This window comes from Panthera uncia, assembly GCF_023721935.1.
Source record: "Panthera uncia isolate 11264 chromosome A1 unlocalized genomic scaffold, Puncia_PCG_1.0 HiC_scaffold_17, whole genome shotgun sequence".
Taxonomy (NCBI): Eukaryota; Metazoa; Chordata; class Mammalia; order Carnivora; family Felidae; genus Panthera; species Panthera uncia.
The window spans coordinates 151,827,552-151,854,124 of record NW_026057577.1 but is presented as its reverse complement, the minus strand read 5'-3'; the positions used below and the strand labels follow the sequence as shown (position 1 = coordinate 151,854,124).

At 65.9% G+C, this 26,573-nt stretch overlaps 2 protein-coding genes across 2 annotated transcripts in view; one reads left to right on the top strand and one right to left on the bottom strand.

Moving 5' to 3' along the window:
• NKD2 (NKD inhibitor of WNT signaling pathway 2) overlaps nucleotides 1-3,157 on the top strand; it is a 22,133-nt gene extending 18,976 nt beyond the window's left edge. Inside the window, 6 exon segments of the mRNA XM_049648932.1 lie at nucleotides 514-609; nucleotides 1,111-1,258; nucleotides 1,527-1,611; nucleotides 2,253-2,380; nucleotides 2,651-2,976; nucleotides 2,978-3,157. Coding sequence (XP_049504889.1) covers nucleotides 514-609; nucleotides 1,111-1,258; nucleotides 1,527-1,611; nucleotides 2,253-2,380; nucleotides 2,651-2,976; nucleotides 2,978-3,157 — 963 coding nt within the window.
• Nucleotides 3,158-8,833: 5,676 nt separating this feature from the next.
• SLC12A7 (solute carrier family 12 member 7) overlaps nucleotides 8,834-26,573 on the bottom strand; it is a 37,630-nt gene continuing 19,890 nt past the window's right edge. Inside the window, exons 7-24 of the mRNA XM_049648315.1 lie at nucleotides 25,718-25,959; nucleotides 24,781-24,992; nucleotides 24,232-24,399; nucleotides 23,567-23,665; nucleotides 23,058-23,115; nucleotides 22,519-22,693; nucleotides 21,570-21,688; nucleotides 21,208-21,306; nucleotides 20,725-20,844; nucleotides 20,093-20,197; nucleotides 19,497-19,665; nucleotides 17,551-17,746; nucleotides 17,117-17,286; nucleotides 16,469-16,600; nucleotides 15,565-15,672; nucleotides 14,909-15,087; nucleotides 11,458-11,591; nucleotides 8,834-10,496 (exon numbers count right to left, since the gene is read on the bottom strand). Of these exons, the coding sequence (XP_049504272.1) occupies nucleotides 10,405-10,496; nucleotides 11,458-11,591; nucleotides 14,909-15,087; nucleotides 15,565-15,672; nucleotides 16,469-16,600; nucleotides 17,117-17,286; nucleotides 17,551-17,746; nucleotides 19,497-19,665; nucleotides 20,093-20,197; nucleotides 20,725-20,844; nucleotides 21,208-21,306; nucleotides 21,570-21,688; nucleotides 22,519-22,693; nucleotides 23,058-23,115; nucleotides 23,567-23,665; nucleotides 24,232-24,399; nucleotides 24,781-24,992; nucleotides 25,718-25,959 (2,577 nt within the window). The 3' untranslated portion in view covers nucleotides 8,834-10,404. The remainder of the gene's footprint in view (nucleotides 10,497-11,457; nucleotides 11,592-14,908; nucleotides 15,088-15,564; nucleotides 15,673-16,468; nucleotides 16,601-17,116; nucleotides 17,287-17,550; nucleotides 17,747-19,496; nucleotides 19,666-20,092; nucleotides 20,198-20,724; nucleotides 20,845-21,207; nucleotides 21,307-21,569; nucleotides 21,689-22,518; nucleotides 22,694-23,057; nucleotides 23,116-23,566; nucleotides 23,666-24,231; nucleotides 24,400-24,780; nucleotides 24,993-25,717; nucleotides 25,960-26,573) is intronic.

Genomic DNA, 26,573 nt, shown 5'->3' with positions numbered 1-26,573 from the left:
GAGGTCCTGGGCCAAGATGCTGCTCCCCCCTCAGGAGGTCCTGGGCCAGGATGGTGCTCCCCCCTCGGGAGGTCCTGGGCCAAGAAGCTGCTCCCCCCTCAGGAGGTCCTGGGCCGTGATGGTGCTCCCCGCTCAGGAGGTCCTGGGCCCAGATCGTGCTTCCCCCCCTCAGGAGGTCCTGGGCCGTGATGGTGCTCCCTGCTCAGGAGGTCCTGGGCCCAGATAGTGCTTCCTCCCCTCAGGAGGTCCTGGGCCAGGATGGTGCTCCCCCCTCAGGAGGTCCTGGGCCCAGATAGTGCTTACCCCCGTCAGGAGGTCCTGGGCCAGGATGGTGCTCCCCCCCTTTAGGTGCCCCCCCATCCCAGGAGGTCCCGACTTAACGGTTTGTGCCTGCCCGCCTGGAGTGGGGGAGGGGCTGGTGTTGGAGGGCAGGCAGGGCCCAGGGCCCAGGCCCCCCCCCGTGTGGGGTGAGGACGACCCTGCCTGCCTCCTTGTGTCCCGTGTGCCCTGCAGGTGCTCCAGTGCGACGTCTCGGTGAAGGAGGACAACCGTCAGGAGTGGACATTCATGTTCTATGGTTTCGACAACAATGGCAAAGCCACCAGGGAGGTGAGGTGCCAGGCGGCCCCCGGGGAAGGCTGGGACAGCAGACACACAGAGGTTGCCCCCTCCCCGCCTGCCCTCTCAGAGCTCTGCCCTGCAGGGAGGGGGGGGGGGCGGACCTTTCCCAGGCGGCCGGTGAGGAGGGTCAGGGCTGGGGGGCAGCCGAGAGTCCCAGGGGCTCCCCTCTGCTGGCCTGTGCGTGCAGGACGTGTTTGGCTTAAAGAGCAAAATTTTGACAGTCTATCTGATTCCTAAGTCTTTTGAACATAGAGTCAGTTTCAGATGGAAAGGGTCCCAGAGATGCGATCCCAATAACAGCAGGGCTGTCCCAGGCTCCTCGGTGCACGGGCTGGGCTAAATTCGGGGGCACAAAAAGGCCGCTGAGACAAGCTCTGTTGGCGTCCCTGGGTCTGCGTGGGAGGCCGTGTGAATCAGGCAGACGGCCCGGAGGCAGCAGAGGGCCGCCCGCCCATCTGCCTGTGCCGGTGACTTGATGGCCGTCCTCAGGACGTGTCCAGCCTGATGCACACCATCTGTGAGGCCGTCGACGCCTCCGTCAGCCACTCCTCTGGCAGCAGCAGGACCCTCCGTGTGAAACTGACCGTCAGCCCCGAGTCGTCCAGCAAGAGAAAGGAGAGTCCTCCCCCAGGCCAAGGTGAGGGGCTCCCCTGCTCGGACACCCCCGAGACCCTGCTTTAGATGGCAGCCACCTCCTCCCTCTAGCAGTCTGTCCTGCGCACCCCGTCCCCACGGCGCGGACCGCTCACTTCCTGAGCCTCTGGTTCCCCGTCACCTCTGTGTACCGTCAGTGCCCCATCCCCGCCAAGGGCAAGCTGTCTGTTCAGTAAACGAGTGAGTGAGTGGGTGACTGAGCGAGTCAACGACTAAGCGAGTGAAGGGTTGCCCCCCCCCCCCCCCCGCAGACCGGGAGCCCACTCACTGCAGGACGGAGGGCGAGCTCAGCGAGGACCCCCGGGGGGCCGAGAAGAGGCTGTCGGCACCTGTCAGGTGAGGGGGGGCTCTGCCTCTGGGGTGTCCTCAGTGGGAACAGCTTACTCACCCCTGCCGCCCGCAGGCCTCAAGGCTGTCCCCTCCGGACAGAGCCACCGAGTCAGGCATCTGGGTGCGGAGGGTGGGATGCTGGCCCTGCCCGCCGTCAGGGTGAGGGCACCGTCTGGGGGCCCCTCTGGCGGCTGGCGCTCTGCTGGAGCTGAGCACGTTCGGCGTCTGAGTGCTGGGTGAGGTTTGAAGGGCAGTGGTGGGTTGGCCTCGGACCCTGCCTCTGACCTGCTCTGGCGCCCGGCGGTCCCACGTGGTGTCTTGGCGGCCGGGCTGTGCGGAGGTCCCACGGCGGTGGCCCGATCCCGGCGGCAGGCTCTAGCCGGGAGGACACTGGAGCCCCCGGAAGTTCCGAATGGGGTTCCCAGTGGTGCTGCTGGGGTCTTGTTGGGGTCCCCGGGGCTGGCTGGGGACCCGGCCGTCCTCGAGGGCCTTTCTCCCGTTCCCCTCCGGGGCAGTGGGTGCCGGACAGAGGCCCCTTGCCTGGGATCCGGAGACCACCCGGCCCAGGCGTCCCCCAGTCCCCCCGGGGCCTGCTGTGGCCCGTGAGGCAGCAAGCACTCAGACCCTCATCCCCACGGTGCACGCAGGAGGCTGGGCGCCGACCCCCACCCCTGCTGTGCACGGGGCCCGTGCCACGTGGACGAGAACAGGGAGCGGAGGAACCACTACCTGGACCTGGCCGGGATCGAGAACTACACGTCTAAGTTCGGACCCGGTAGGTACCGGAGACCAGCGCTCAGGGTCTGAAGTCCCGTGTGTGGACGCCCCGGGAACAGGAGCCCCCTCCCCGCAAGGGTCCCCGGGTCCCTGCGACAAAGCTCACGACAGTCCCGCATCCAAATGTGGGCGTCCCAGTCAGGTGTGTGGGGTGTCCCTGCTCCGGTGTGAAATGTCCCGGGCCCCGCAGAGGTCTCGCAGGGTGTCCTGCGTCCCAGACCTGCGCAGGGTGTCAGGGGTGGGTCTCAGGGGTGCCCCGTGTCTGCAGGGTCCCCGCCGGCACCAGCCAAGCAGGAGCATCAGGGCAAGGCCGTGCACCCCCAGAGCAGGGCCCACTCGCAGGAGGCGGACGCACACGATGCGCACCACCGCAGGTCTCAGCCGCTGGCCGACGACCACCCCCCGCCGGCTGCAGACCCCGCCAGGGCCCTGGACGCGCAGCCCCGCCTGAAGGGGCAGGACAAGCAGCCTCTGAGGTCCCCCAAGGGCTCAGGGAGGCCACCTGGGGCGCCCGGCGGAGGCAAGCCCGGGAGAGCCTTCGGCTCCCACCTGCCGGCGGCCCCGGCCCCCGCCCCCCAGGACGGCCAGCGCCCCCCCCCCCCAGCCCCCGCCGCAGCCCTACGGCCACAAGCGCTACCGGCAGAGGGACAGGGAGGGCCACTCGCCCCCCGAGGCGGTGCTGGAGCACGACGGGGTGCGGGGCCCGCCGCCCCCGCTGGTGGGGGAGGGCTATGCGGTGCCCGCGGTCCAGCGCCACGAGCACCACCCATCCTAGTGCCAACCGCGCGCACCAGCCCCGGCGTGGGCTCCGCGGAGGTGGCGCCGATGGACCTGGTGGGGAGGGCCTCCTTTGCCCCCCGCCTCCCCACGCCGTGCTGCCCACAGAGGCCGTGTCCGCACGAACGCGTGGGACGCCACCGGCGTCTCAGCTTTGAAGCTACTGCGCGTGACCCGTAGACACCCTCCGCCCCTCCGCGGGTGGAGAAACACAGCCGGTATCTACTCTTGTTTGTGATTCCAGACGAGGCCCCTGTGGTGCTGAAGGGGCTCCGCTCGGACGCCACACGTCCGGTGTGGGCTCCCTGTTACGTGGCCCTTCCTGTAATCTGTTCACGAGGAAGTCCAAAGGGGGCAGCGGCAGGGGGGTGGCCGCGCAGGACGGGGCGTCGTCAGGAAACGCGGCGGCGGGGTGGGGAGGCCAGGCAGGGCCACGGGGCTGCAGGAGGGGCCTCCGGCATCTCCGCGGACACAGACGTGGACGGCAGGCCGGCCCCTCGTGCTTGGTGGGCGCAGACCCGAAGCGGCGTGGCGGCAGACCCGGCCTCCGCCAAGTCCCCCCCCCCCCCCCCCCCCCCCGGGAAGGCATGATCCCCATTCCCTCTGGGCGTCAGGAGAAGGGCTGTGGACCAGCAGGAAGTCTCACCCCGCCCCAGCGCTCCCACCGCTCCCACCGAGGCAGGAAGTTACTGATCCTTTGTTCTGGAGAGGCACGCCGACTCCCCGGCAGCTTGCGTGTCTGTGTGGGTGGCTTTCACTGGCCTTCGTGGCACCGCTGTTGAGGATGAAGCGTTAGTAGTCGACGCGTGAGGTCCCCCCTCAGGCACAATGAAAGCGTGTGCATTTGCAACACGTCGGGCCCCGTTTGCAATCGAGATCTTCCGGTAGATACGGGCAGACCGCCGCCCCAGGCAGCGCGAGGCTACAGGTGTGCGGAGCCGGCGGGCCCGGGGCGCGTCCGCCGCGTGCACGGGTGGAGGGAAAACTGACGCACGTGCAGGCACACGCGACTCTGTCTTTGCGGGGTCTCCCCGCCGTGTTTCTGCTCTAAAGTTCAAACACGTCAGCAACCCGAAAACCTACGTCCCCAGCTTGGCTCGTGCTAACGGGACACTCGGTACCACGTCTGGGGCTGTGAGGACCAGGGTTCAAGTGGAGTCTCTGTACACAGGCATCTGTTCGGAGAGGTCGGGATAACATCTGCCCCCGTCTGCTCTTCAGGACGTCCTCCTGGGTCGTGGCTGTTGTAAAGTCTGCGGGGATCTCGAGGATCTGGCGTCTTCCCTGGGGCCCACGTCCCGCCCCCGCCCCCGGGAGACCCCCAAGCCACCCCTGCCCCTGGGGGAGCCCTCACCCCACCCCCATCCCTGGGGCAGCCCCCACCCCATCCCACCAGGGGACCATTTCCCTGCTTTGTTTCCTCTTTTCTGCCTAAAACTTACACATTTGCCTGTACTCGGGGAGACCTGCGTGTCTGTGCCAGCCTGCTCGCCTCACCCACACCTGCTGCCAGGGACCTCATACGCTTCTGCTCCACGGGCTCCCGGAGGGCCCACGCCTCATCCTCGGTGCCAGGCACGTCACCGACACACCAGAGGAGCCCAGTGAACACTGGAGGGCAGCCCGCAAGCCCCCTCTGGCGTGGGCGTGACCTGCCATGGGAAGTGTCAGGAGGAGGCCGTCGGGACGGTGGGCCCAGAGGTCCAGCGAAAGCGGAAGGTCTGGGCGCTTTCTGATGGTCCGGAACGCAGGTGGGCACTGGGGGCCTCACCCACCCTTCCTCACCAAGCACCCTGCTGCGTGCGTCCGGGAGGGGTCTGAGCCCAGCGGACCGGACAGCCCCCAGAACGGGGGAGAGGGGGTCCAGGCGGGGAGGCCTCTTGAGGCGATGTCCCCGCACAACGCAGAGCCGATGGCCAGCAAGCCAGGAACTGGAGAGTCCCCTGATCTAGTTAGAGTGTCTGCAAACGAACAGGAAAACAGCCCAGCCCACATCCGAGACAGGGAACGTGTGTGGCCAGTGCCTCTGAGCAGCAGGGCAAAGAACGGAAGCAAAGGTACTGTCCGAACAGCACACCCGCTAGGATTCCCCACAGGTGGCACCGAGTAAAACCCAGAAGCGTCTTCAGATGCCTGAGAGTAAGATTAGCAAAGCCTCTAGATACAAATCGATGTCAAAGAGCGACTTTATTTCCACAGCACAGCCACTGGTTAGAAATTGATTTTTTCCAGATGGTATGACGGTTAACTTTGTGCCACTCGATGGGGCTGAGGGCGCGAGGGAGCTGGCGAAGCATTACTTCCAGGTGGGTCCACGCAGGCGTCTCCGGAGGCGCTGGCGTCTGACTCCGCGCCTCCCAGTGCGTGTGGCGACCAGCGGACCCGTCAGGCCGGAGTGGAAGTTGTCTCTGCCGAGTCCAATTCTGTCTCTCTCCTTGGGCGGGGACATCCGTCTTCTCTGACGTCAGAGCTCCGGGCTCGGGATTCAGGCCTCGGCCAGGTTTGCCCCCACGGACCTCCCTGGGGCCTCCCAGCCTCGGTATAGGATCTCAACACAGAAACTATGAACTTTATCGGAAGTCGTCCAGAAAGATCCAAACGGAGGGGTGTGGCGCGTGCCCGGGTTTGCCAGCTCGGAGCAGTGGTTTGGTCCCAGGTGAAATCTCAGCCGGCTCTCTGCGGTGGTTCGACACCGGATGCTGTAGTGTGTGGAGAAGCAAAGGGCCGAGACCATGAAAAGCCAGGTGACCTGCTTGACCGTCAGGACAGAGTGGCCGCGGTAATTAGCTCGGTGCGCCAGGCCAGCCAAAGCGAGCGGCGGACCAGGGCAGGAGGCCCAGACACGGCCCCTGCAAAGACAGCCACTAGACTTGTGACGACGGTGGCCCCACGAGCGTGGGCCACGTCTTTCCCCAAATGGTGACGGGTCGGTGGGTCCCGCCTCCATCCTTGGGTGCCGCGGGTACGTACTGGCCCTGTGGCAGAGCAGCCCCCTCCTGGGATGCACCCAGGGTGCACGTGCCCATGGGACAGACATCCTCAAGCGGACAACACAGTGGGCGGGCACAGCGGGGGACTCCCACAGTGGGGCGCCTCCCGGCATGGAGACCCACACGGCGCCCCTGGGCAGACAGATGACCTCTGGCAGGCAGGGGCGGGGGTGCAGGCCACTAGAGCCACAGCCACCTTCCGGCCTCTGAGCTGGTGGTGAGTGTGCTTCCTGCCACCCACGAGGAGCAGAGAAAAGCAGAAGGTTCAGCGAGATGCCTCCACAGATGCTGTGAGCTGGGGGCCGTGCTCCGTGGGATGTCTCACTCGAGAACCCTGGGGACAGGCCGCTCGGATGCAGACCAGTCCCACTGCCAAGTTGCAGCCCTTCCCCCAGCGGTCAGCGATGATGCACCCAGCTGCCCCGGGAGAGGCACCAGTGGGGGCTGGACCCCCGGGCCTGGCTGCCGGAGCCAAGGGGTGGGTGGCCAGCGAGGACCACAACCGAGAAAGGGGCACCAGACGTGGGTGACAGCCCCTGGTGGGGGCGGAGGGGACGGTGCAGCCCAGCCCAGTCCAGCCTGCAGGGAGGGGGTGCCTGCCCGCCTGGGGACGCGGGGCAAGGGAGTCCTGGAGGGGCCCGCCCGGGGAAGGAGAGACCCCCATATCAACAGAGCATGAATCCCGAGTCCCGAGTGACTGTGGGAGCGGTGACCTCGTGGTCTCCACCAGTGAAAACTTCAGTTATGGACGGGGTTTCAGGCCCTGGTCTCCACCCCTGCCTTACCTCCCACCCACCCCCGTGGGGCCCCTGCCTTAGGCAAGTGACCACAGCGACCTTTCCGACCCTTGACCTGGGCTGCCGGTCCAGACGAGGCCTCGTCAACTTCCTCGCCTTCGAACGGCCACGGCGCTATGTTTCCCTGTCTCTTTTGGGTGAAGTCAGTTCCTCCCCCCTCCCCCTCCCCTGGGGGTTATTTTGAGTGTTACATGGCTTTACTTCCTTCTCCTGCTGTGGTCACAGATTTTTCCTTTGATGGAGACACTGCAGACAAGGCTGTGCAGATGGTCCCTCCTGCCCTCTGAGTCCCACAGGGGGGCCCGGGGTCACCTGCAGAGCCCAGGTGTGTGTGTGGGGGGGGGGGGTCTGAGGAGGGGTCCGGGGTCGTCTGCACCTGCAGAGGGGGCCGTGTGCTGGCAGTGCTGTCGTCAAACACCAGCTGTTCTGGGCAACCTCTGGTCTTATCTACCCGAATTCACCTTTCACACCCCGCTGGGTGCCCTGTTGTCTTGCCTTTCCACGGCCGTGTCCCCCAACCCGCCCATCCTCACGTCCTTGCCCTCCCGCCAGCTTGGAAACACAGGTGGAAGGCGGGGTGGGAGCTTGGAGGGCAGCCCAGAGCATTTGGTCACACGCCCTGGAGCCCAGACCACCCGGGGCTCCAAGATCTCCCGGGCCTTCCTCCCGATGCCCAGAGGCCCCGTCACCCTGAGGCCTGAGTCTAGGCTTCCCTGGCCACAGGCAGCCCTCTAGCCCCCTTCCTGGCCTCCCCTCTATTTCCAGCGGGGGCCCCCACTTCCTGCCCTTGGCACACCAGCGCCCCGCCCCCCCCCATCCACACCAGAGGTACAGCCTCCCCCACACCCCTGCCGGGCCCCGGCTGACGCTGCCTCTGAGGCACGGACGGAAGGCTGATGCTCACGGCCGTGCAGAAGGCCCCCGCGATGACGTCAGGACACAATGGCCCCTCGGACCTGGGGGGGGGGGGGGCTGGGATCCCTCTTGGCAGAGACAGGACTCACTAAATGTCTCTGATAAGGTGTGACACAGGCTTCTCAGCTACATAACCTGACCCGCGAGTACCTGCGGGCCCGTGGCTGAGTCAGGACCCCCGGGCTCTGCTAAGCCTTCCCCCCACCCGGCCACCTCCGTGCCTGTGACATCTCGGTCCCCTGCCCCCAAGGCCAGGCCTCTGCTCCCCAGCAGTGCTGTGTGTCCACCACGTGTCAGGCCCACGGGAGACACCGGGAACCGACAGCTCACACACACACAGCCTCGTTTTCGTCGTTCAGATTGTGCAAACTTCACAACCCCCTTTAGAACACTTTTATCACCCCCCCACCCCCACCCCAGAGAAGCCCTGTGCCCTGGCCGGTCACCGGTTCTCACTGCCTGCCTGCCCCAGGAACTGTCACCACCCCGCACTTCCGGTCTCTGGCTTGGCCTATCCCTGCCTTTTCGCATTAAATGTTACCAAACGACACTTGACCTCTGACTGGCTTCTCTGTGCTTCCAAAGCTCATCCACGCCGTGCCCGCTGGAGTTTCACTCCCTTGAGGGGCGCCTGGGTGGCTCGGTCCATCGGGGGTCCGACTGTAGGCCTTCGGAACACGGGGTTGCGTCTAATTACGGGTTTTCTCTGCCGACCCCACCCTTCTGAGAATTACAATTTCAGCAAACAGCAATACGACGTTATGACACAGCATGACTAAAGACGGGGGCCAGACACCTCCCTGCGGATTCGTGGCTTTGTTTACTTCTCGTGCCCAATTCCAGTGACAGCTCCTGAGCCACCGGCGTCTGCCCTGGCCGATCAGACCACAAACGTCCACGGACAGAGGGTCCGGACACCCCTCCAACTGTCAAGTCTTCTTGCCGAACAAGGCACAGGACTCTTCAACATGCTCGGGTTTATACAATTTATTCTTCTACCAACAAAATCATACAAAGGAAGCTACAAAAGAGACACGGAACCAACTTAGAGTGGCTGCAGTTAGGGTTCCACGAAGTTCAGTGCAGAAAAGGGTGTGCGGGCGCAGTTGAACCCTCACCCGCAGTGTGCCACGAACATCGCCGCCGCGTGAACAAGGGTTAAGGGTCACAGGGGCGGTCCTGCTACGCGGTGGCTCTTCCTCAGCCAGTGTGAGCACCGCTGTGGCTTCACAGGTGCCCTCTGGGCAAAGGGGCCCTGGGCACGCCCCCCACCCGACACCTGACTCGGTGCAGACCCACGGTGGGCAAGAGTGTGGACGCCCCGAGCCCGGCTGCCGTGGTTTGGCACACGCTCTGGCCAGCGGTCACTCTGATGTGATGCGGACCCTCTGTGCCGCCCAGCTGCGCCTCAGAGACGTCTGGGCGCACTCAGCCTGTGCCAGACTTCAGATCCGTGGACTTGGCTGACCTCCCAGGATGTCCAAGGAAGCCAGAGAAAGCCAGGGATCCGGCCCTTTGGGGCTGTTCGCAGAAACAATCTCTTCACGGGCACCTTAATTATCACTGAAACTCCCCAGGGGCTTAAATAAATAAGCCGTACAGACAGCAGGCCCGGGTCAGGGCAACAGCCCACGGTGGCACAATCGGGACCTAGAGCACAGACACCAGGGTAAAGCGCAAAGTCTACAGACCATCGGAAGGCAGCCCACAGAGCCCCCACGCACCACTGTCACTGTCCCCTCCATGCCGGTGGGAGGGGACACGCGGCCCAGTGCCACCGCCGCCCCAGGACCTCGCCCAGTGCAGCCCAGCCCCTTCCTGGGAGCCTGGCGAGACCCGGGTCCACGGGCGGGCACGTGTAGGTGGGTAACCATGTGGTGAATCCTCAGCAGTTAGTTACCACTCCTGCGCCCTGTGCCCACGCGGGACCCCGCTGCCGTCCAGGCCGCAAAGCCAGCCTGGAGCCCACCGGAATGCCCACCGAGACGACCACCCCACGCCCCCCGGGGTTCCCTTTCTAGACACGCCCAGACTGGGCAGATGTGCCCACACTGGGCGGGCTCGCGAGCGAAGCCACCCGGCTGAGCCTGGGGCGTAGGCGTAGACAGCTCTTCTCGGACTTCACTTACAGGAACACGAACAGGGACATTACAGGGACAGGTGCTGAGGAGGCTGACCAAGAGGCCCTCGGCCACCTTCCTGAACAGATGCTTCGTGGCCCGAGGGTGACCTTCTGTCCGAGCGAGGTTTCCCGTGAGCGTCTTGGATGGGGCAGAACTAAAACCTAACCATGAAACCAGGTAGCTCGGGCCAAGGAAACCACATCTGGAGCTCACAGCCCGAGTGTGGAGGTCAGGAGGTCAGGAGGTCAGGAGACGGAGGGCTGCGTCCCAGGTCCCCTCGAGCATCGACGTCTCCCCTCCAAACGAGGAAACCTCGGCAGCTGCGTGCTGGCTCCTGGCCTGGAGAGGAGTGCTGTGGGGCCATTCTGGAAACTTGTATATGAAGCCACACGGGGCACACTTCCCAGCCCGCCCGGCGTGTCAGGAATAGATAGTGACCACCTCCCGGCCGCCGCCCCTGACCAGGAGGACCCTGTTGAGTCCTTCGGTCAGGACCTCCAGGAACTCCATGTCTGGGCGCCAGAGTTAAGGACACAGCTGGGGGCACCGCCGGCAGTCCCCGGGAGAGGGAGGTGGGTGTGCAGGAGAGGGGGCCCCGCAGCGTGGCCGGTGGCACCAACGAAGCCCAGTGCAGGCCTCGGCCGGGTGCAAGGCAGAGGGCACTCGGGGGTCAGCCTGCTCCTGCAGCCGGCCCGACGGGGCCTGAGGAGACCCCCACCCCCCGCCCCCCACCCTGGGGCTCTGGGCGCAGCCGGGCAAGTCCCCCGAGGACCCACACAGGCCCCAAGTCCCGGTCTGGTCAGCAAGCACAAGTCCTGCAGCCTCTGAGAGCCGCCAGCGACCCCTCCGGCCTCCCCGTCCCCAGTGCCAGTGGGGGGGTGGGGGGGGGCTGCACCCCAGAGACCCCATCACAGGACAGGGGCACACGGTGAAAGGCCGCGAGCCCAGCTCGGGGTGGAGCCGACCTGGGACCTCCACCCAACCAGGAGGGGCGGCAGGCCCACCTACTGGGGAGGACTCGGAGGAACCGTCTGTGCGGCCGCTCGGCTTGTCCACAACGGAGGGAACACGCTGCCCCCACGTGCTAAGAAGACGCCCGGGAGCAGAGCCAGCACCGGGCAGGGTCCCAGGTCGCCGCTTGTGATACTAATTCCTGGGGGTCCCATGTTCCTCACTGAGGGCCTCTGCCGAGGACACTCGGCACGTGTACGGTTCCCTCACCTTTGCCAATGCCCCAACACCAACCAGGAGCCATTCGCTGGGAACCGCCCCCCAGACCCTGCTTTCCTGGCACTCGGGCCAGGCTCTGGCCCCCGCTCCGACCCCAGCCCCTGGCACCGTGGGCCTCGCTCCGGGCCCTGCTGCTCCCATCCCCCAGCCCCTGGGATCCCGTGAGCAAGGGCAGCGAAGCCAGACACGTCCCGACGGGCACTGCCTTCACCCTGCCCCGCAGGCAGCACACGGAAAGGATACAGTTCTCGTCCCCCTGCCGGTTTTTGGGGGGTCCTGGCATGTTCAGCAGGACCAGCTGAGCCCCCCGGGACCTGCTGAGGACGACACCATTAAGCTTCACGGCCGTGTGCATCCGCCGGACGTTGGACTGGTTCCTGCGGGGAGATGGTCACTTGACGCCCATGGCCGTGCCGGCCCGAGCCCCGTCTGCCCATCTCGGTCCCGGGCAAAAGCAAATCAGACTCAAACGGCGTCAACTCCCCAGAGAACCCACAGGGGAGGTGACTCCGTGCGAGGCTGGCGGGCACGGGCCGGGGACGACTACTCAGCACGAGAAGGCTCTGGTTCCCGAACGTTCTAGACCGGGTGTCACCAAGCTGCCAAGCTTCTACATCTGCGTGCAGTGTCCCCCAGGGGGGCCGGGGACATCTCACCACCAGGCACGAAAGGCACTCACACACCCACAGGCTCTAAGCTCCCCCGGGGCAGGCCCCAACGCCACGGCCTAGCCCTGCTCACACGTGGCCTTGAGGTTAGCACACCCAACGGGGTGCACACGGCAGCATCTCCCTCGTCCTGACCCGGCTGGGGTCCCAGGAGCCTTGCACGTGCCGTGCGGCTCCAGGCCTAGAGATTCTGGGCAAGAACGAGGCCACCGCCAGGGTCCACCCCGTTCTCAACCCAGCGCTCCTGGCCGATGGCGGAAGGACGAGAGCTTCCAATGCTCAGCAAGCAGGCCCCGCACCCCGTCCCTGCCAGCCACCCGGGTCTGCGGGATCCACAGCGCGGGCAGGGCGCCCGCTGGGCTCTGATGACCCCCTGGGGAGAGTCCCTGGCAGCCGCCTGCCCACCGGCACTCCCTGGAGCTTGAGTAGCTGCGGGACCTCTTCCTCGGCCACCACATGCGTCAGGTGGCTGTGTGGGGCACCACCCCCACCCCGAACCGTGTCCCGGGAGGCACTTGGGAGACACTGCCTGGGAGAGCTGCCTGCCTCCTTGACACGCATGTCCCCTGAGCCCGGGTCTCCTGCAGGACGGAATCCGCGGGCAGCCCTTCTGGGAGCAGGTCGCCGTGCCCCAGACAACAGGGACAGAGGTCCCCCCACACCAGGGTCAGTGCAAGGCCCACGGGAGTGGCGTCCAGGATGCACCTTTCAAAAGCTCAGCCCTGCAGCTGAATAAACGCTATCACAACCCCTGATTCCCAGAAGGACGGCAGGGAGCCGGGCCCCCTTCTTTCTCTGCAGTTTCGCCTGATAAAATTACAGGCTGGGGATCTGTCCGGCCACAACCAGGGACACTCTGGTACAAGAACCACGCATTAGCTGCCTGAACAGACCACAATCACCAGTGTTTGGGGACGACAGCAACTCCAGAAATGAGTGTGTGTGACATTAGAGGGTCTCTTACGGCTAAAAGTTTTGAAAACACATATAATCTTAAAATCAGGGGTTTGGGTCTGGCTGGAAGGGCCCTCGGCTCCAGGGCGACGTGCCTCGTGGAGGTCAAAGAGGCGTGGAGAGGGACAGGAAGCCAACGGAAAGCTGTGTTTGTTCCCGACGGTGGGCCGTGAGTCCACAATGTACAGAACCTTGCCGTAAGCGCTCTGAGCCCAGCGCAGGAGAGGGGGGGGGGGGGGGGGGGGGGGGGCGGTGCCGTAGCAAAGTCAGGGCTCTGGTCCCTCGGCTCCTGGTGGGCACACGGCCAGGACAACAGGCACAACAGAGGTACGCCCACCCCTGGGGACACCACAATTGTCAGCCTCGTGCCCCCTGCGGGCTGACCTCCCCACCTCAGCCTCATGCCCTCCTGGGGACAGGATCTGCAGGCCCATGTTCTTCGCAGCATCTTAGGGGAGAAACCCTAGTTAGTCCTCCATGTCCGTGTCTGGGTTTTGACAGACCTTATCTGGGGAGTGCTTTGAACTTCACAGAAAAGTGGACGCCAGAGTCCCCGTGTCCCTGCTCTTCCCCACGATTCCCAGACACGTCTACAAGCTTTGCTCCCTCAACAGACTGACACCTGCCCGTGTCCTCAGTGTGACGCACAGGGTTCCGGGGCCCCCCCGGCCTCTAGTGCTGCACTACGGATACCTCCCGGGTGGCCACCACCGCAGGGGACACAGTGCAGGCGTGGGGGACAGGGGTACGCGCAGCGGCCTCAGGGCGGGTCCCCCTCCTGCCCGTCCAGCTGCCCCCCAGTACCGGAGCACATAGGATCTGCCCACACCCCTCCTCACACCAAGGCCGGCAGCTTCCTGGGGTGAACGGTACCCAGGGCCGCAGAGTGGGACGATGTACGGTCCCCTGCAGAGACCGAACGCTCAGCCCCAGGGTGTGGACAGATTCTCTAAGAGCTACCAAAGCATCCGCTTCTCTCTGCTCCAGAGCCAGCTCAGGACGAGCCCCCCTCCCCCCATCTCAGCCCTCACAGCATCAGAGAAGGGATTCAGCCGTGTGCCCTGAGCCACTCTGCAGAAGAGGGGAGCGAGTTAAGTAGAAAGCCACTGAAAGCCACAGCGGCAGCAGGCAGACCCCTGCGTGCGGGCATGTGCACACTCAGGGCCGTGCATGCACACACACTGGGGGCTGTACGTGCACACACACGCAGAGCTATGTACACACACACTTAGGACCGTGCACACACACGCGCACACACACACACTTGGGGTCATGTGCACACATGCACACACACGCAGGGCCGTGCACGTGCAGACACACACTCGGGGCCACACACACACACATTCAGGGCTGTGCATGCACACACTCGGGGCGATGCTTGCACACACACACACGCTTAGGGCCATTCGCGCACACATACATGCAGGGCCGTGCACGCACATGCACACACCCAGGGCTGGGCACGCACACACACACGTGGACATGTGCACAGTTCACAAGCAGTGTGTGCCCAGCATGCGAGAAGACAGGCCTAAGAAGCATCCTAAACAGCAGGAGAGCACTTACAGACTTCCCCATTCTCTACAAGGAGGAGAAAACACAAGAACAGGTTACTTCGAGAGTGTGCACAATGAACACGTTTAAACAACCGCGGGCACAGCCCAGCTGCCCTTCCCCGGCTCACCTGGTCCTTCTCCCAACAGGGTCTGACCCCCAGGCCCTTCCCCACAACACAAGGCCTTGGGGCTCTGGTCCTCACTGAAAACCCCTGGGGGGGGGGGGGCGCCTCCCGGCACAGCCACGCCACCCGGCACCCCCCACCTGCACCTGCGCCCACCCTGGGGCTCTCGGCCCCACGCCACAGGCAGCACCCAGGCCCCGGCAGGGAGCCTGCACAGTCAGCGGGGTCACAGCCGGGAGTCCCCAGCTCCCTAAGGGCACTGACCCCTGACTGCTGGGATCCCAGATCTGGCAAACAGGCCCCGAGAGCAGACTGTGGCCCTCGGGCCTGCCCAGCCCCAGCTCTGTGACAGCCAGGACCTGCCACCCGGGAGCCCGCGGGCCACACTCACGGCTTCAGGCTGAAGAGGTCTTTGAACCCGGACGCGCCTGGCTCCTTGCTCTTAAACTTCTCGGCGGCCAGCTTCTCCTTGGTCCAGGTCATCTGCACTTTGTCCGGTGTGGGTGGGGCTTGGGTCCTGGTGGCCACCACTGAATGGGACGCGGTATTCCTGTCGTGGATGAGCTGGGCCTGGCAGGGAAGCAGGGCACACCAACAGGAAGGTCTCCAAAACTCTCCCGGGAAGAAAGGCCGGGACCCCGGGACCAGCCCTCCCTGCAGGAGACCCAATGCCACCCCACCCCCGGCTGCCAGACCAAACTCGTCCCCTCTTCCTCCTCTGCTTCCTGCCCTGGCTCTGAAGGCCACGGAGGAAAGCCCAGGACGAGGGGACATTTGTACCCAGAAGTCTCTGCACTCGACACGGCAGGCGCCGGTTCTGAGCACACCCGCGTATGTGGACGGGGGCCGCCGGGGCCTGGGAGGGCGCGTGCCCTCACACCTGGAGCGGGTAGGGAGTGGAGGCGGAGGCAGAATCGTGCCACCGCCCGTTCAGAAGACCCGGCTTGGGGGCGCACGGCTCCAGAGACCGCCAAGACTCGGTCCTGCTGGCCAGGCGAGAACGCGGGGCACAGGCCGGCTGGGCGCAGCGGGCACGCGCACGCGCACCTCTCTCTCCCGCTCGGTCTTGGACAGTTGCATCTGCTTCAGCATCTGGGATCTCTGCTCCATCATCAACGTCTTCTCGTACGTGAACGCCGAGATGTCGTTTTCGACCTAGGGAGCCCCCAGGCACGGAAGTGAACGGGTGCCCCAGGCGTGTGTGTTCCACACGGGCACGCCTGCAGGAGCATGACCGTGCTGTGACCACGTGGGGGGGGGGGGGGGAGGACAACCGCCACAGCTGAACGCACATCTGCTCGCGGACACGCAGCGCGGCCCCTGACGGAACCCATGCCAAGCTCATGCCACGTCCCGCACGAAGTTGCGACCACAGCCAACAGGAGCCATTTCTGTGCCGGGAGAGCCCGGAGCTCTCCCGCTGACCGTGGGGTCGGGATCTTCCCCAGCCCTGGCATGACGCTTGGTGGGCGACCCCGGGTCCTCCCACCGGCCCCGGGCGGGGTCCGTGTCGGGCACACACCGCCTCCTCTGCCCCCTCAGGGCCTGAGCCCTGTCCACCGCTCCCGAGAGCCTGCTGGGGACATGCTGCCTGGGGAGAGGCCGCCGGTGCTCCCACGGCCCCGGGGACCCGCTCCCACCCAAGAGCCTGGAGATGGGAACAGGGGGCCTGGACCCCAGGCTCACGACCTGTGACAGGGTGGGTGTCACGTCCGTCTTATGAGACATGGCCAGAAGGGTGCGTCACCTCTAGGGTCCCCTGACCATAAACCCCTAAACTCACAGGCCCAGTCCAGCCCCGAGAGAACACTGGAGCGGCGGTCTGCACAACACGGAACGTGTGGGCACAACCATCAGGTCGAGCCCGGGAGCTGAGTGCCGGCCAGCCCACGGCGGTGACAGGTGGGCGGGGACCCCCGAACCCAAACCGCCGGCAGTCCGCACGCCTCACCATCTCCACCACCTCCACCTGGGCGCTGATCCGGAGGTGATACAGGAACACCTGAAGGTCCTTCTTCATCTGGATGCTGTTGTCGTCCACCTGGGCCACCGTGAAGATGCGCATCCGGCATTTTCTCCACACCTGGCAGGCGGTGGGGGGGGGGGGGGGGGGGGGGGGCTGGCTTCTGCACCTGCACTTGGCCCAGGGAACCCCCCCGCCCCCGCCTGCCCCGTGTGATACAGACATCCCCGCCCCCATCACAGGACCCCGAGCCCCTGTGCCCATCACAGGACCCCAAGCTCCCGCCCCCATCTCAGGACCCCAAAACCCCCACCCCCATTACAGGACCCCCCATCACGGGACCTCCATCACGGGACCCTGAGCCCCCGTGCCCATCACAGGACCCCAAACCCCCACCCCCATCTCAGGACCCATCACAGGACCCTGAGCCCCTGTGCCCGCATAGCAGGACCCCACCCTCCATCACGGGACCCCAAAATCCCTGCCCCCATCTCAGGACCCCCCCATCACAGGACCCCAAGCCCCCGCCCCATCTCAGGACCCCCCCATCACAGGACCCCAAACCCCCTCCCGCATCTCAGGACCCCCCATCACGGGACCCTGTCCCCCTACCCCCGTCGCAGGACCCCGGCTCACCTTGTGCTGCCGCAGCAGGAAAGGCAGCAGCATGAGCAGGCCCCCGTCGTGCACGACCCACCACACGTCGATATCCCCGTCGCTGAAGCGCTCCTGGTTTTGTGGAAACAGGTCCACGTTCTTGGCCACCAGCAGGGCCTGCTGCGCCGCCGTGGTGTCTCGGACGGTCTCTGTGGAGAGACAGTGGCGGGTCACCCGCACCGTGGCAGGAGGGGTGAGGCCGCAACCCCTGCGAAGCCCCCGCCTGGAGCGCGGGAGGACGGCAGCCCTCGCTGCCCTGGGCGCGGCTGGAGGGGCCTCCGGGGGACCTGCAGGGGCGGAGCTGGCGCACACAGGGCAGTGAGGCTCTCCCAAGGGCGGGGGGGGGGGTCACTCTCCCACGGGGCGCACAGCCGGGGCCTCCGGGAGCCTTGCGGAGGGGGCCCAGGACCCACCGACGAAGTTCTTCCAGGAGAAGGTGTTGTCCTCCCTCTTCCAGGACTCGGGCCAGGCCATGAGCACCGTGTTGTGCTTCATGCCCCCCAGGCCAGCCGACTGGATCAGGTGGGACATGCCATCGCGCAGGTTGGAAGACACCACCAGCTGGCAGAAACCCTTGGTCTTCTCCGTGCTCATCAGAGCCCGGATGTTCTGGGGAGATACGCGGGGGGGACCGTGAGGGGCCAACCACACGGTCACGGCCAGACCCGGCGGCATTCTCGCTGCGGGGAGCAGCAGGGCCTCACCCTTCCCGGCCTCCCAGCCGGCGCACGAGCCCCAGCGCGACCAACCAGGCCTCCGGGCTTCGGTTCCACGGGCAGAGAGACACAGGGCAGGGCAGGAGATGCCTGCTGCCCCCGCTGGACCAGAGCAGGAGGAGTCTGGGCACCGCGGGGCCCCCGGGCCCTCGTCCTGAGACACAGCTCCCTGTTCGCCAGCCCCTCAGACGGCGGCCCCCTCTCGGGGACACCGTGACCCTCAGCCCCACAGCTGCCGTACGTCTGCAGCAAAACCCAGTCGTGCCACCAGGGCAATAACGGGGCGGAGCCACCCGACGGCAGGCAGACCGCCAGGCAGACCAGGAAACCAGAACCTGGCCCAAACCCGTGACGTCCAAGCGACTAGGGAGGCTCTGACCGCACGAGCCCCACCGAGGAACCAAACCTGTCAATGGACCACTCACCCCCCACGCTTCTGTCACAGGAACGTCAGAAGCCCCTCAACGCACAAGAACAGAGGGGTCTCAGGAATCCCCTGCTTCCACAAGATACCACGAGACATCACAAACACACGCTCTTCCAAGACACAAAACTGAACTCTTATGACTTAAGCGTGCGCAACGCTTTCTGTAGAACTTAATTAGCAAAGAACAGAACCTTGTGTGTTAAATGGTAGCAGTGGAGTCTAGAAAGGGGCAGAGACCGTGAACCCAGCCACACCTGAACCGTCCTGGGCCCTGGCTCGCGGACGCCCACCTCCCTCGCCCAACCTCCCCCTCGGTTCGCCAGAGACGCCCCACCCGGCGAGAGTTGCCCGGAGACCGCGCGGCACCCGAGCTATGTCAGAAGTCAACGCCAGGGCCTCTCCCGCCACACCTCGGGTCAGGGCAAGAGCTCCTGTCGCCACGAGCAGGAGGGGATCCGGAGAGCAAAGCCCTGGCCAGAAACGGACAGCGTGAGCGTCGCGAGGAGGACACCGCTTAAACCGGTTTGCAGCCAGCCACCGCGGCACCTGAGCCCTTGAGCTGAGGTCCCGCTGAGGGGGCCTGACGCCCCAGAGGAAGGGATAAGCACCCAGCGCGTCCGCGGCCTTCCCTGCACCAGCTGCACCTGTGGACCGCTGAGCGCGCGGGGCTAACTGTCCAGGTAGGAGGCCACCGTCCTGCGACCCCACCCCCCGCTCTGAATCCGAATGAGCCTCTGGGTGCAGCCCCGGTTCAGGCCCACGGCAGCAGCGTGGCTGCTCCCGGACATGAGGACACGCCATCCGCCCGGACGGGGAGGGGGGGGGCTCCACCCGTGAGGCAGGGAAGACAGGGGACAAGAGGGAGGCTGCCTGGGAACACCTGGTGCTCCCGTGCCTCCTGCTCTAGTCACAGACACGGAAGCGTTTCTGTCCGGAAACACCCGCACGCCTGCGTTTCCACACGTGCCGAGGTCGCGCCCCTCGGCCTGAGCCCCTCCAGCACGAGGCCCCGCCCACAGCAGGTCCCTGCAGCAGCTTCCGTCCAGCTCCGTCCAAACCCAGAAGCCCCGGTCCTTGAAACCAGACAGCCCCACGGGACGCACGGACCCAAGCTCGGACCTTCCGGCCCAGTCCGCGCAGGGAACGGTGGGCCTGCCCCACACCGCGCTTCAGGGCCACCCGGCCCCTCCGCCCGCCGTCCGCCCACGCTGCCCACCTCCTCGGCCCGCTGGGCCTCCGAGTGCTTGTCCAGGTAGGTGCCCTCCAGCACGGAGCCCACGATGGTCAGGCCCTTGCCGGCCTTGAGCTGGGTGGTGAGGGACAGCAGTCGGGGGTGCTTTACACACTGTTCCTCATCCAGGCTCAGCATCACCAGCACCTGCGGCCTGCGGGGGGGAGACAGCCGTCACCCCGCGCCCCCGCCAGGTGCGCAGGTGTGCGGGTGCGCGTGCCCGGAGGCCGAGGGGCTCTCCGTGCGGGTAAAACCGCTGCTCCCCAGGCACGGCCTTCTCCGCCCCCCCAGCGGCAGGGAGACGCCCACACGCTTGCCCTCCGTCCCCGGCAGGACCCCGGCGAGGTCAGCTCGCCCCCTTCCCCACCCACCACGCCGCCCAGGTCCGGCCTAGTGCCCAGAGACATGCTGATCGCGCCACGGCCAACCACTGTGGACTGAGGAAAGGTGCTAGAAGCTTCTGAGACAATCGCTCCCCAAAGAGAGGCAGCAACTTTCCTTCTCCGAAGTGTGCCGTTAGAGACAGCGCTTCGGGGGTTCAGAGGGCAGGAGGCCAACTCAGGGCAAGCTGGGGCGCTCACCTCCAGTTCTTGGTGTGGGGGGGGCCGTGCTCCACACGCAGCAGGGCGAACCGGGCAGCGTTTAGCGACAGACCCCTGATGCCGTCACCCCACTCCTTCTCGGCCCTGTGACGGAAGGGCAGCACTGAGTGCCAAGGGAAGGGGTCCAGGGCCTCAGGCCCCCAGGGGCAACCTCCCCGAGGAGCCACCATGGGGTCTCCGCCAAGGGCGGGACGTGGGAGTCGGGAACACGGCTGTGTGTGTGGAGCGGACGCTGAGGAGCACAGCTGGCTCAGTGGGCCTGGCCTCCCCAGTGCAAGTGGTCACGGCCCCTGACTCTCCAGCTAAACCACCCTGGAAAGAGCTGGGGGGGGGGGGGCAGCAGCAGGGACCCCGGCCCAGAGCACCCTCCCCAGAGGGGGCCAGGCGCCCAAGGGAAACGCCCCAGGGATGGACCAGGCGCTGTGGGACGCGGGGTACTTTCCGGAAAGTTTGAAATCCGCCAACACATCAGTGCTGTCATTGATGGACTTCAAAGTTCTCAAAAACCACGCCGTAAAAACGTGTCACTCTCCAGCTGCTATGACAAAGGTGTGTGACTGTGACAGCTGGGTCCCGCCTGCGCCCCGGGGCCAGGCCCCGCAGCGGCTTACCCGCGGTACTCGATGTACTTGTAGATGCAGCCAGCGATGAGCATCGCAAACAGGGCGTAGTACCAGGAGCAGATGAACATCAGGGCAAGACACAGGCTCATGCCCAGGAAGGACAACGCCCTGCGGGGGACACGCAGCTCACGTGCCTGCCCATGGCCGAACCCCAAAACCTCACGGGTTCCCCACAAAGACCTCATCCAGCCACCGTGAGAAAGCAGCAATGATGCCCTGAGATCGGTCCCTGCCACTGACCCCTCCCCGGGGGCTGAGAGGGGTCCTGGCCCCACCCACCGGACGCCCACCCCGCCCCCAGGGCACAAAGCACAGCCGGCTTCACGTGGTCCCCCACGCAGGTCTCCCACGCATGCTGGCAGGAGGACCGAGCAGCCCGGGGAGACTGAGGCCACACCCCCAGCGGGGGCCACATGCCACGAGACGCCTGCGTGGCCCAGGCAGCGGCCGCCCGCGGGCTCCAATGCTCACCAGTGGTAGTACTTGAATCGCGGGCGCCAGTTGGGGGTACGCAGCAAGGTCTGCACGGCACAGGCCAGGTTCACGAACATGTAGCACATGAGGAAAAACCTGGGGCACAAACGTAGCACCAGAGGAGCGGGGGCGGGTCCCACGGCAGCTCCCGTCCTGCAGGCGCCTGGCCCCCCTGCTCCCAGGAAGCCCCTTCGTCTGCAGCATTATCCACCCCCCCCCCACAGGGGTCTCCCCACCCCCCTGTCCCCGTGACCATACACGTCCCTTGTCCCCTGGGCAGGGACGCACAGGTGACAAGCGGCAGCCACCTCTCCACAGCCTGTCCCCACATGCCTCCCGCCGTGCCCACACCCGCTCACATGGAGAGGATGGGGGCCACGCTGTCCAGGGAGGCGATCAGGATGCCGGTCTCACAGATGAGGGCCGTGAGCAGCAGGGCCCACGTGGGCTCCCCGTTGGCCTTCCCGTGACCGAACACCTGCAGGGGAAGGGCAGGTGGGCTGCTGACGGGCCACGGGCACACCTGTCATCCTGATGAGAAGCCCAGGGTCTCAGGTGCAGCTCCAGAGGGTCTCAGATATGGGACGGAGGCAGAAGCAGACTTTTACCACTCGTCCCGGACCCTCTCCAGCCGGGATCAGGACAAACATCCAACATCCACAGCCCCAACCACCCAGGAGGTGACTATGTCTGCAGGTTGTGAGCTTTACAGGAACTGAGGCCACGGGGGCAGCCCCAATCCCGGCTGGTGTCCTTGCAAGAAGCGATGAAGACACAGGCACAGGGAAGCCACGTGAGGCCTCGAAGAAGACAGCGTCCACGCGCCAAGGAGGGAGACCTCAGAAGAAACCAGCCCTGCCCGTGCCTACATCTCGGGCTTTCGGCCTCCAGAGTGTGAGCAAATCAGCTCGTGTCGTCCGAGCCCCCAGCCCGTGGCATGTGGTAGGGTGGCCCCAGGACACTGAGACGTGAAACCGTCAAGTTCGTTCCAGAAAGCTTCCGTCCCAAGTGGAGGACGCTTCCCTGCAGGACAGACACCCCGCGGAATAGATGCCCCTCCCGGAGAGACCCCCCCCCCCCCCCCGGCCCTGCTCGGGACAGACACTGCCCCCTGCCCCCTGCCCCCAGCCCTGGCAGGAGGTGGATGCTCTTCACTGTTCCCACAGCACAGTGACCATCTGTGGGGAGCCACCAGGCTGGCAGGGGTCCCCGGGGCCCACAGTGCGGGCCAGTGAAGGTCGTGCCCTGCGGGCAGACCCTCAGGGACCCTCGAGGACACGCTCGCAGAAGGACGGCCTCCCAGCTCACCTGCAGAAAGGGGACGATGCCATCGCGGGCAATGGCCTGCAGCAGGCGCGGTGCGCCCGTGAGGCTCTGCAGACCAGCACCGCAAGTGGAGAAGAAAGAGCCGATGACGATGACCCAGGGGGACGGCCAGGCCAGCATGCCGATGACCAGCTTCCCCTGCAGGGCCTCCCCAAACCTGCGGGGCAGGGGCAGGTGCGCTTTCAGACACCCTCTCAGCGGGAACGAGGCCGCTCCCACCCTCGGTGTCCTTTCTCGGGAGCAGGGAAGCCACTGTCACTCGTGTGAGAGCAGCGTCGCCGCGGGTCACGCTCAGGGACCGCACAGGCCCCCTCACACTCTCTCGGGGTCAGAGGCTGCCCTGTGGTTCCCCAGCTCCAGGCTGGAGCAGGAGAGGGTGGACACACCAGGCCAAACGGAATCCCCACAAAGGGGCCACAGGGCCTCCTGCTCCACCACTCGAGGCCTGAAATCCAGGTCAACGCTGCGATCATCTAGGAAAAACACACGGAAGCTTCTAGAAACTGCAAGTGAAAACGTACTTATCTCGTAAGATCACTCCTTCGATGCAGGCCCCAAAGAGCACGATGCAGGACAGGTCTGCATCTCACGTCAAGGAAGAGGCGGGCCAGACGCACGGGCCATAGGGCCCTGGTTGCAGGTGGACCTGACCGACCCTGACCCCACCTACCCCATCCTGGGGGCTCTCAGGGGACCTTCCTCGCCGCCCCTTCCACCAGGTGAGTCAGGCTGCACACGGCCTGTAATGTGACCGCCACAGGGACAGGGCAGGGCATCCTGGCTCACTCAGCAGGGAGCGGCTACATGTTAGCGACACGTTACGTGGGATGACGTGGTGGTACGTGTGGTTTATGGACAAGGACTTGCGCCAGAACCAGCCGTGAAGGTCAGCGTCAGAGGCCTGCCCAGCTCCACCTCGGGGGCGATGGCCAGAACTCGCCAGAGCCTGGGAAGCCCACCCCAGCGGCCGGGGACTGAGCGGCAGGCAGAGCATCAGGGCCACCCCCGAACTTGGCCCTCTCAAGGATACAGATGAAAGACGTTGTCACGATGGCCAAAATGGTCCCAGTGGGGATGGACTTCTGGGCATCCCTGAGGTCCCCAGACCGGTTCGAGCCCGCCATGATACCTACAGAAGCCCACAGGAAGAACATGCAGCTTACCACGCCAGGCCCTTGGCCCCGACGCACAGGGAGGGTGGGACCAGAGAGAAGCGCTCAGCAGCCCCCCAGCCCCCAGTCCCCAGACGGCGTGGCTGCAACGGGTGCGGAGGCGAAGCCTGGCGAGGCGGCCACGCGGACCGGGCTCCCGGAGCAGGAGCACAGCTGCGAGCGGCCCCTGGCAAGAGCCACACGGGCAGACACAGCATCGGCCGCGGGCGGCTCAGGGAGCCAGGGCCAGGCCGGGGTGGGGGAGGCTCCCATTGCACACGCGGCCACCGAGGGGTGTCCCGGCAGGAAGTGCGCGTGCACACGTGCAGGGGAGGAGGCACCGGTGTGGAAGAAAGCGTGTCCACTCCCGGCCGCCATGGTCACGGTTCCTTTGAGTGACAACGGCCTCTCAGGAGAGCTTGGGACAAAGCCCCTTCCTGCACCCCAACCACAGCACACAAGAGCAGAGATCCTGAGGCTTGTTTCTTGGGCCAAATGGAGAGTGAGGGGACCAGGGCACGTGTGCGCGGTGGGGGGGCCTCACCGGTCACAGAGGGGAAGTAGATCCCGACCAGCATGGTGAAGTAGGTCATGATGTCAGTGAGGACGTAGGGCAGGCCGCTGGCTCTGTTCTCCTCAGGCACAGGCACCGACGGTGTGCCCTTCCTCTCCACAAACGCCCCCTTGTCTGCATACGAGCCCCACAGGTTATCTGTGGGCGACAACAGACCAGTAACAAGATTCCGGAACCTTCTGCAGGGGCTCCTGACTCAGGGAGGCCCCAGCAGACGTGGCTGGCGGTAAAGGGTTCCCAAGCTCCCATGGGCTCCAACTTCACAGGAAGACGTGAAGTGTGTCTTCCCAGAAGACAGAATAGAAACGGAAAAGCCCTGTGAGTCTCCAGTGAACCCGGAAAGTTCCTGTGCACCTCGCGGCTAACTCCTAGATATAAAGGGTCTACTGACCCCACTGGCTTTGCACCCTGTGTGGTGACAGCAGCTCCAGGGAGGACAGACAGCCGCCCAGTGGGTGGGCCGTGGGGAGGGGAGGCGTGGCCCCGCCCGCCTGGAGTGCGGGGGGTGGGGGGACTCACCCAGGAGGACGCCGCTGGCCACGCCAGGGATGCCCTGGATCTCCGTGACGTTGTTCTGGGCAAAGTACTCGTCACAGGTGGCGTTGGGCATGGAGCTGTTGCAGAAGAGGCCCCAGAGCGCCGTGGGCATCGTACTGTTGTTGACGGTGTGGACCTTGGCGCAGACGTCAAAGCCGCGTCTCGACAAGGTGCGGTTCCCCAGCAGACAGACCCTAGAGCAGGTGGTCGGGCGTGAGGAGTCGTGGGGGCCTCTTCTGAAACCATTACTGCTTTTCTTGGGCGACCGGGGTCAGGGGCCGCTAAATCGCTTCTGACGCTCCGCTTTGCATGATGGGAACGCTGCGTGAGCCGTGAGGGACGGGTGTCGACACAGCAGCCCCTCGAGACCACACTTCGGGGTCCCGGGCTCCTCACAGTGTGCTGCGGACTCATGGCCCGTCCTGGGGCATCTGACACAGGCAGCTCCCTCCACGTGGAGGGGCCGGGGGGCTCGACGCCAGCAGCCACCCACCCCGCCAGGCCCCTCCCAGATCAGCCCTGTGGGCGCTGGGCCCATCCGGCCGGCCCAGGCACCGGCCCAAGCACCGGACATTCTACAGCTCGTCACTCGCTCTGTGACCTTGGGCCACTTCCCTGGGACCCGGCATCTGCATCCGGAGGAGGGACGAGAAAGGAAAGCACTCAGGGGCTTCTGTGAGGACAAGGGGAGCCGCGCACAGAGGGCACCGAGGACAGGCCACCCCAGGAGCTCAGGGCCTGACCGTCCTCAGGGCCACCAGTACCCTGCGCACCCCGACCTTCGCCAGACCCGTCCCATCCTCGCAGGTGGCAGAGGCGCACGAGAGTCCTGACGGCTCATCCCCGATCCCGACCACGCGGCCACGGGCACAGACCGGGCTGACGAGAGGAGCTGCAGGTTCGCAGGCGCGGGACTCACGGGATGTCCGGCGGGTCGAAGGCGGTCTTGACGACGCCGGCATAGATGGCAAGGATGGACAGCACCACGCAGGCCAGGAACACCAGGGCCAGCTTGTTGACGTACTTGACGCCCACGAAGACCACCATGGCCATCAGCACCAGCGTGCACGTCCCGTACACGCGCATGTTATGCAGCATGGCCGCGGCCTCGTCGCCCACCGTCTCCGCCTGGATGATGGCCGCGCTGGGGGAGATGTAGGTCTGTGGGGGACGGAGGGAGGGGGTCGAGGGCGGCCGCCGACCACCCCCGGCTGGAAGACGGCCCCCCGGGGGAGGCCATCTTTGTCTGCAGGACCCGGTGCCGGGCTCCCTCCCCCTCTGCGGGCTCCCAGCCCACCAGAACCCATTCACGGTGGGCCCCTGGGTGCCGCCACCAAGACACGAGAGCAGAGAAGAAAGACTCATAGGAATGCCGCGCTGGGGCTGGTGTCGTGGAGGCTGGCCCTCGGGTGGCACCCCCAGCCCAGTCCGCAAGGCCAGGGGGCACCCGCGGGCCGACCACCTGAGAGTGATGATACCACCTGGGAGGCCCTACCGGGCACGTGCAACATGAACCAAGCGCGGGCAGCAGAAAGGACCGACTCGTGGCCAAGGAGCTCTCTTCTGGCAGCCCCACCTCCTCCAGCGGCCACAGCCCTGAAGGCCGGGCCCCCCGACCCACCCTGGGCTCCGGCCCCCCCCCGCCCACCCTGGGCCCCGGCCCCCCCCCGCCCCCCCTGGCCCCCGGCCCCCCCCGGCCCACCCTGGGCTCAGGCCCCCCGGCCCACCCTGGGCTCAGGCCCCCCCCGGCCCACCCTGGGCTCCGGCCCCCCCCG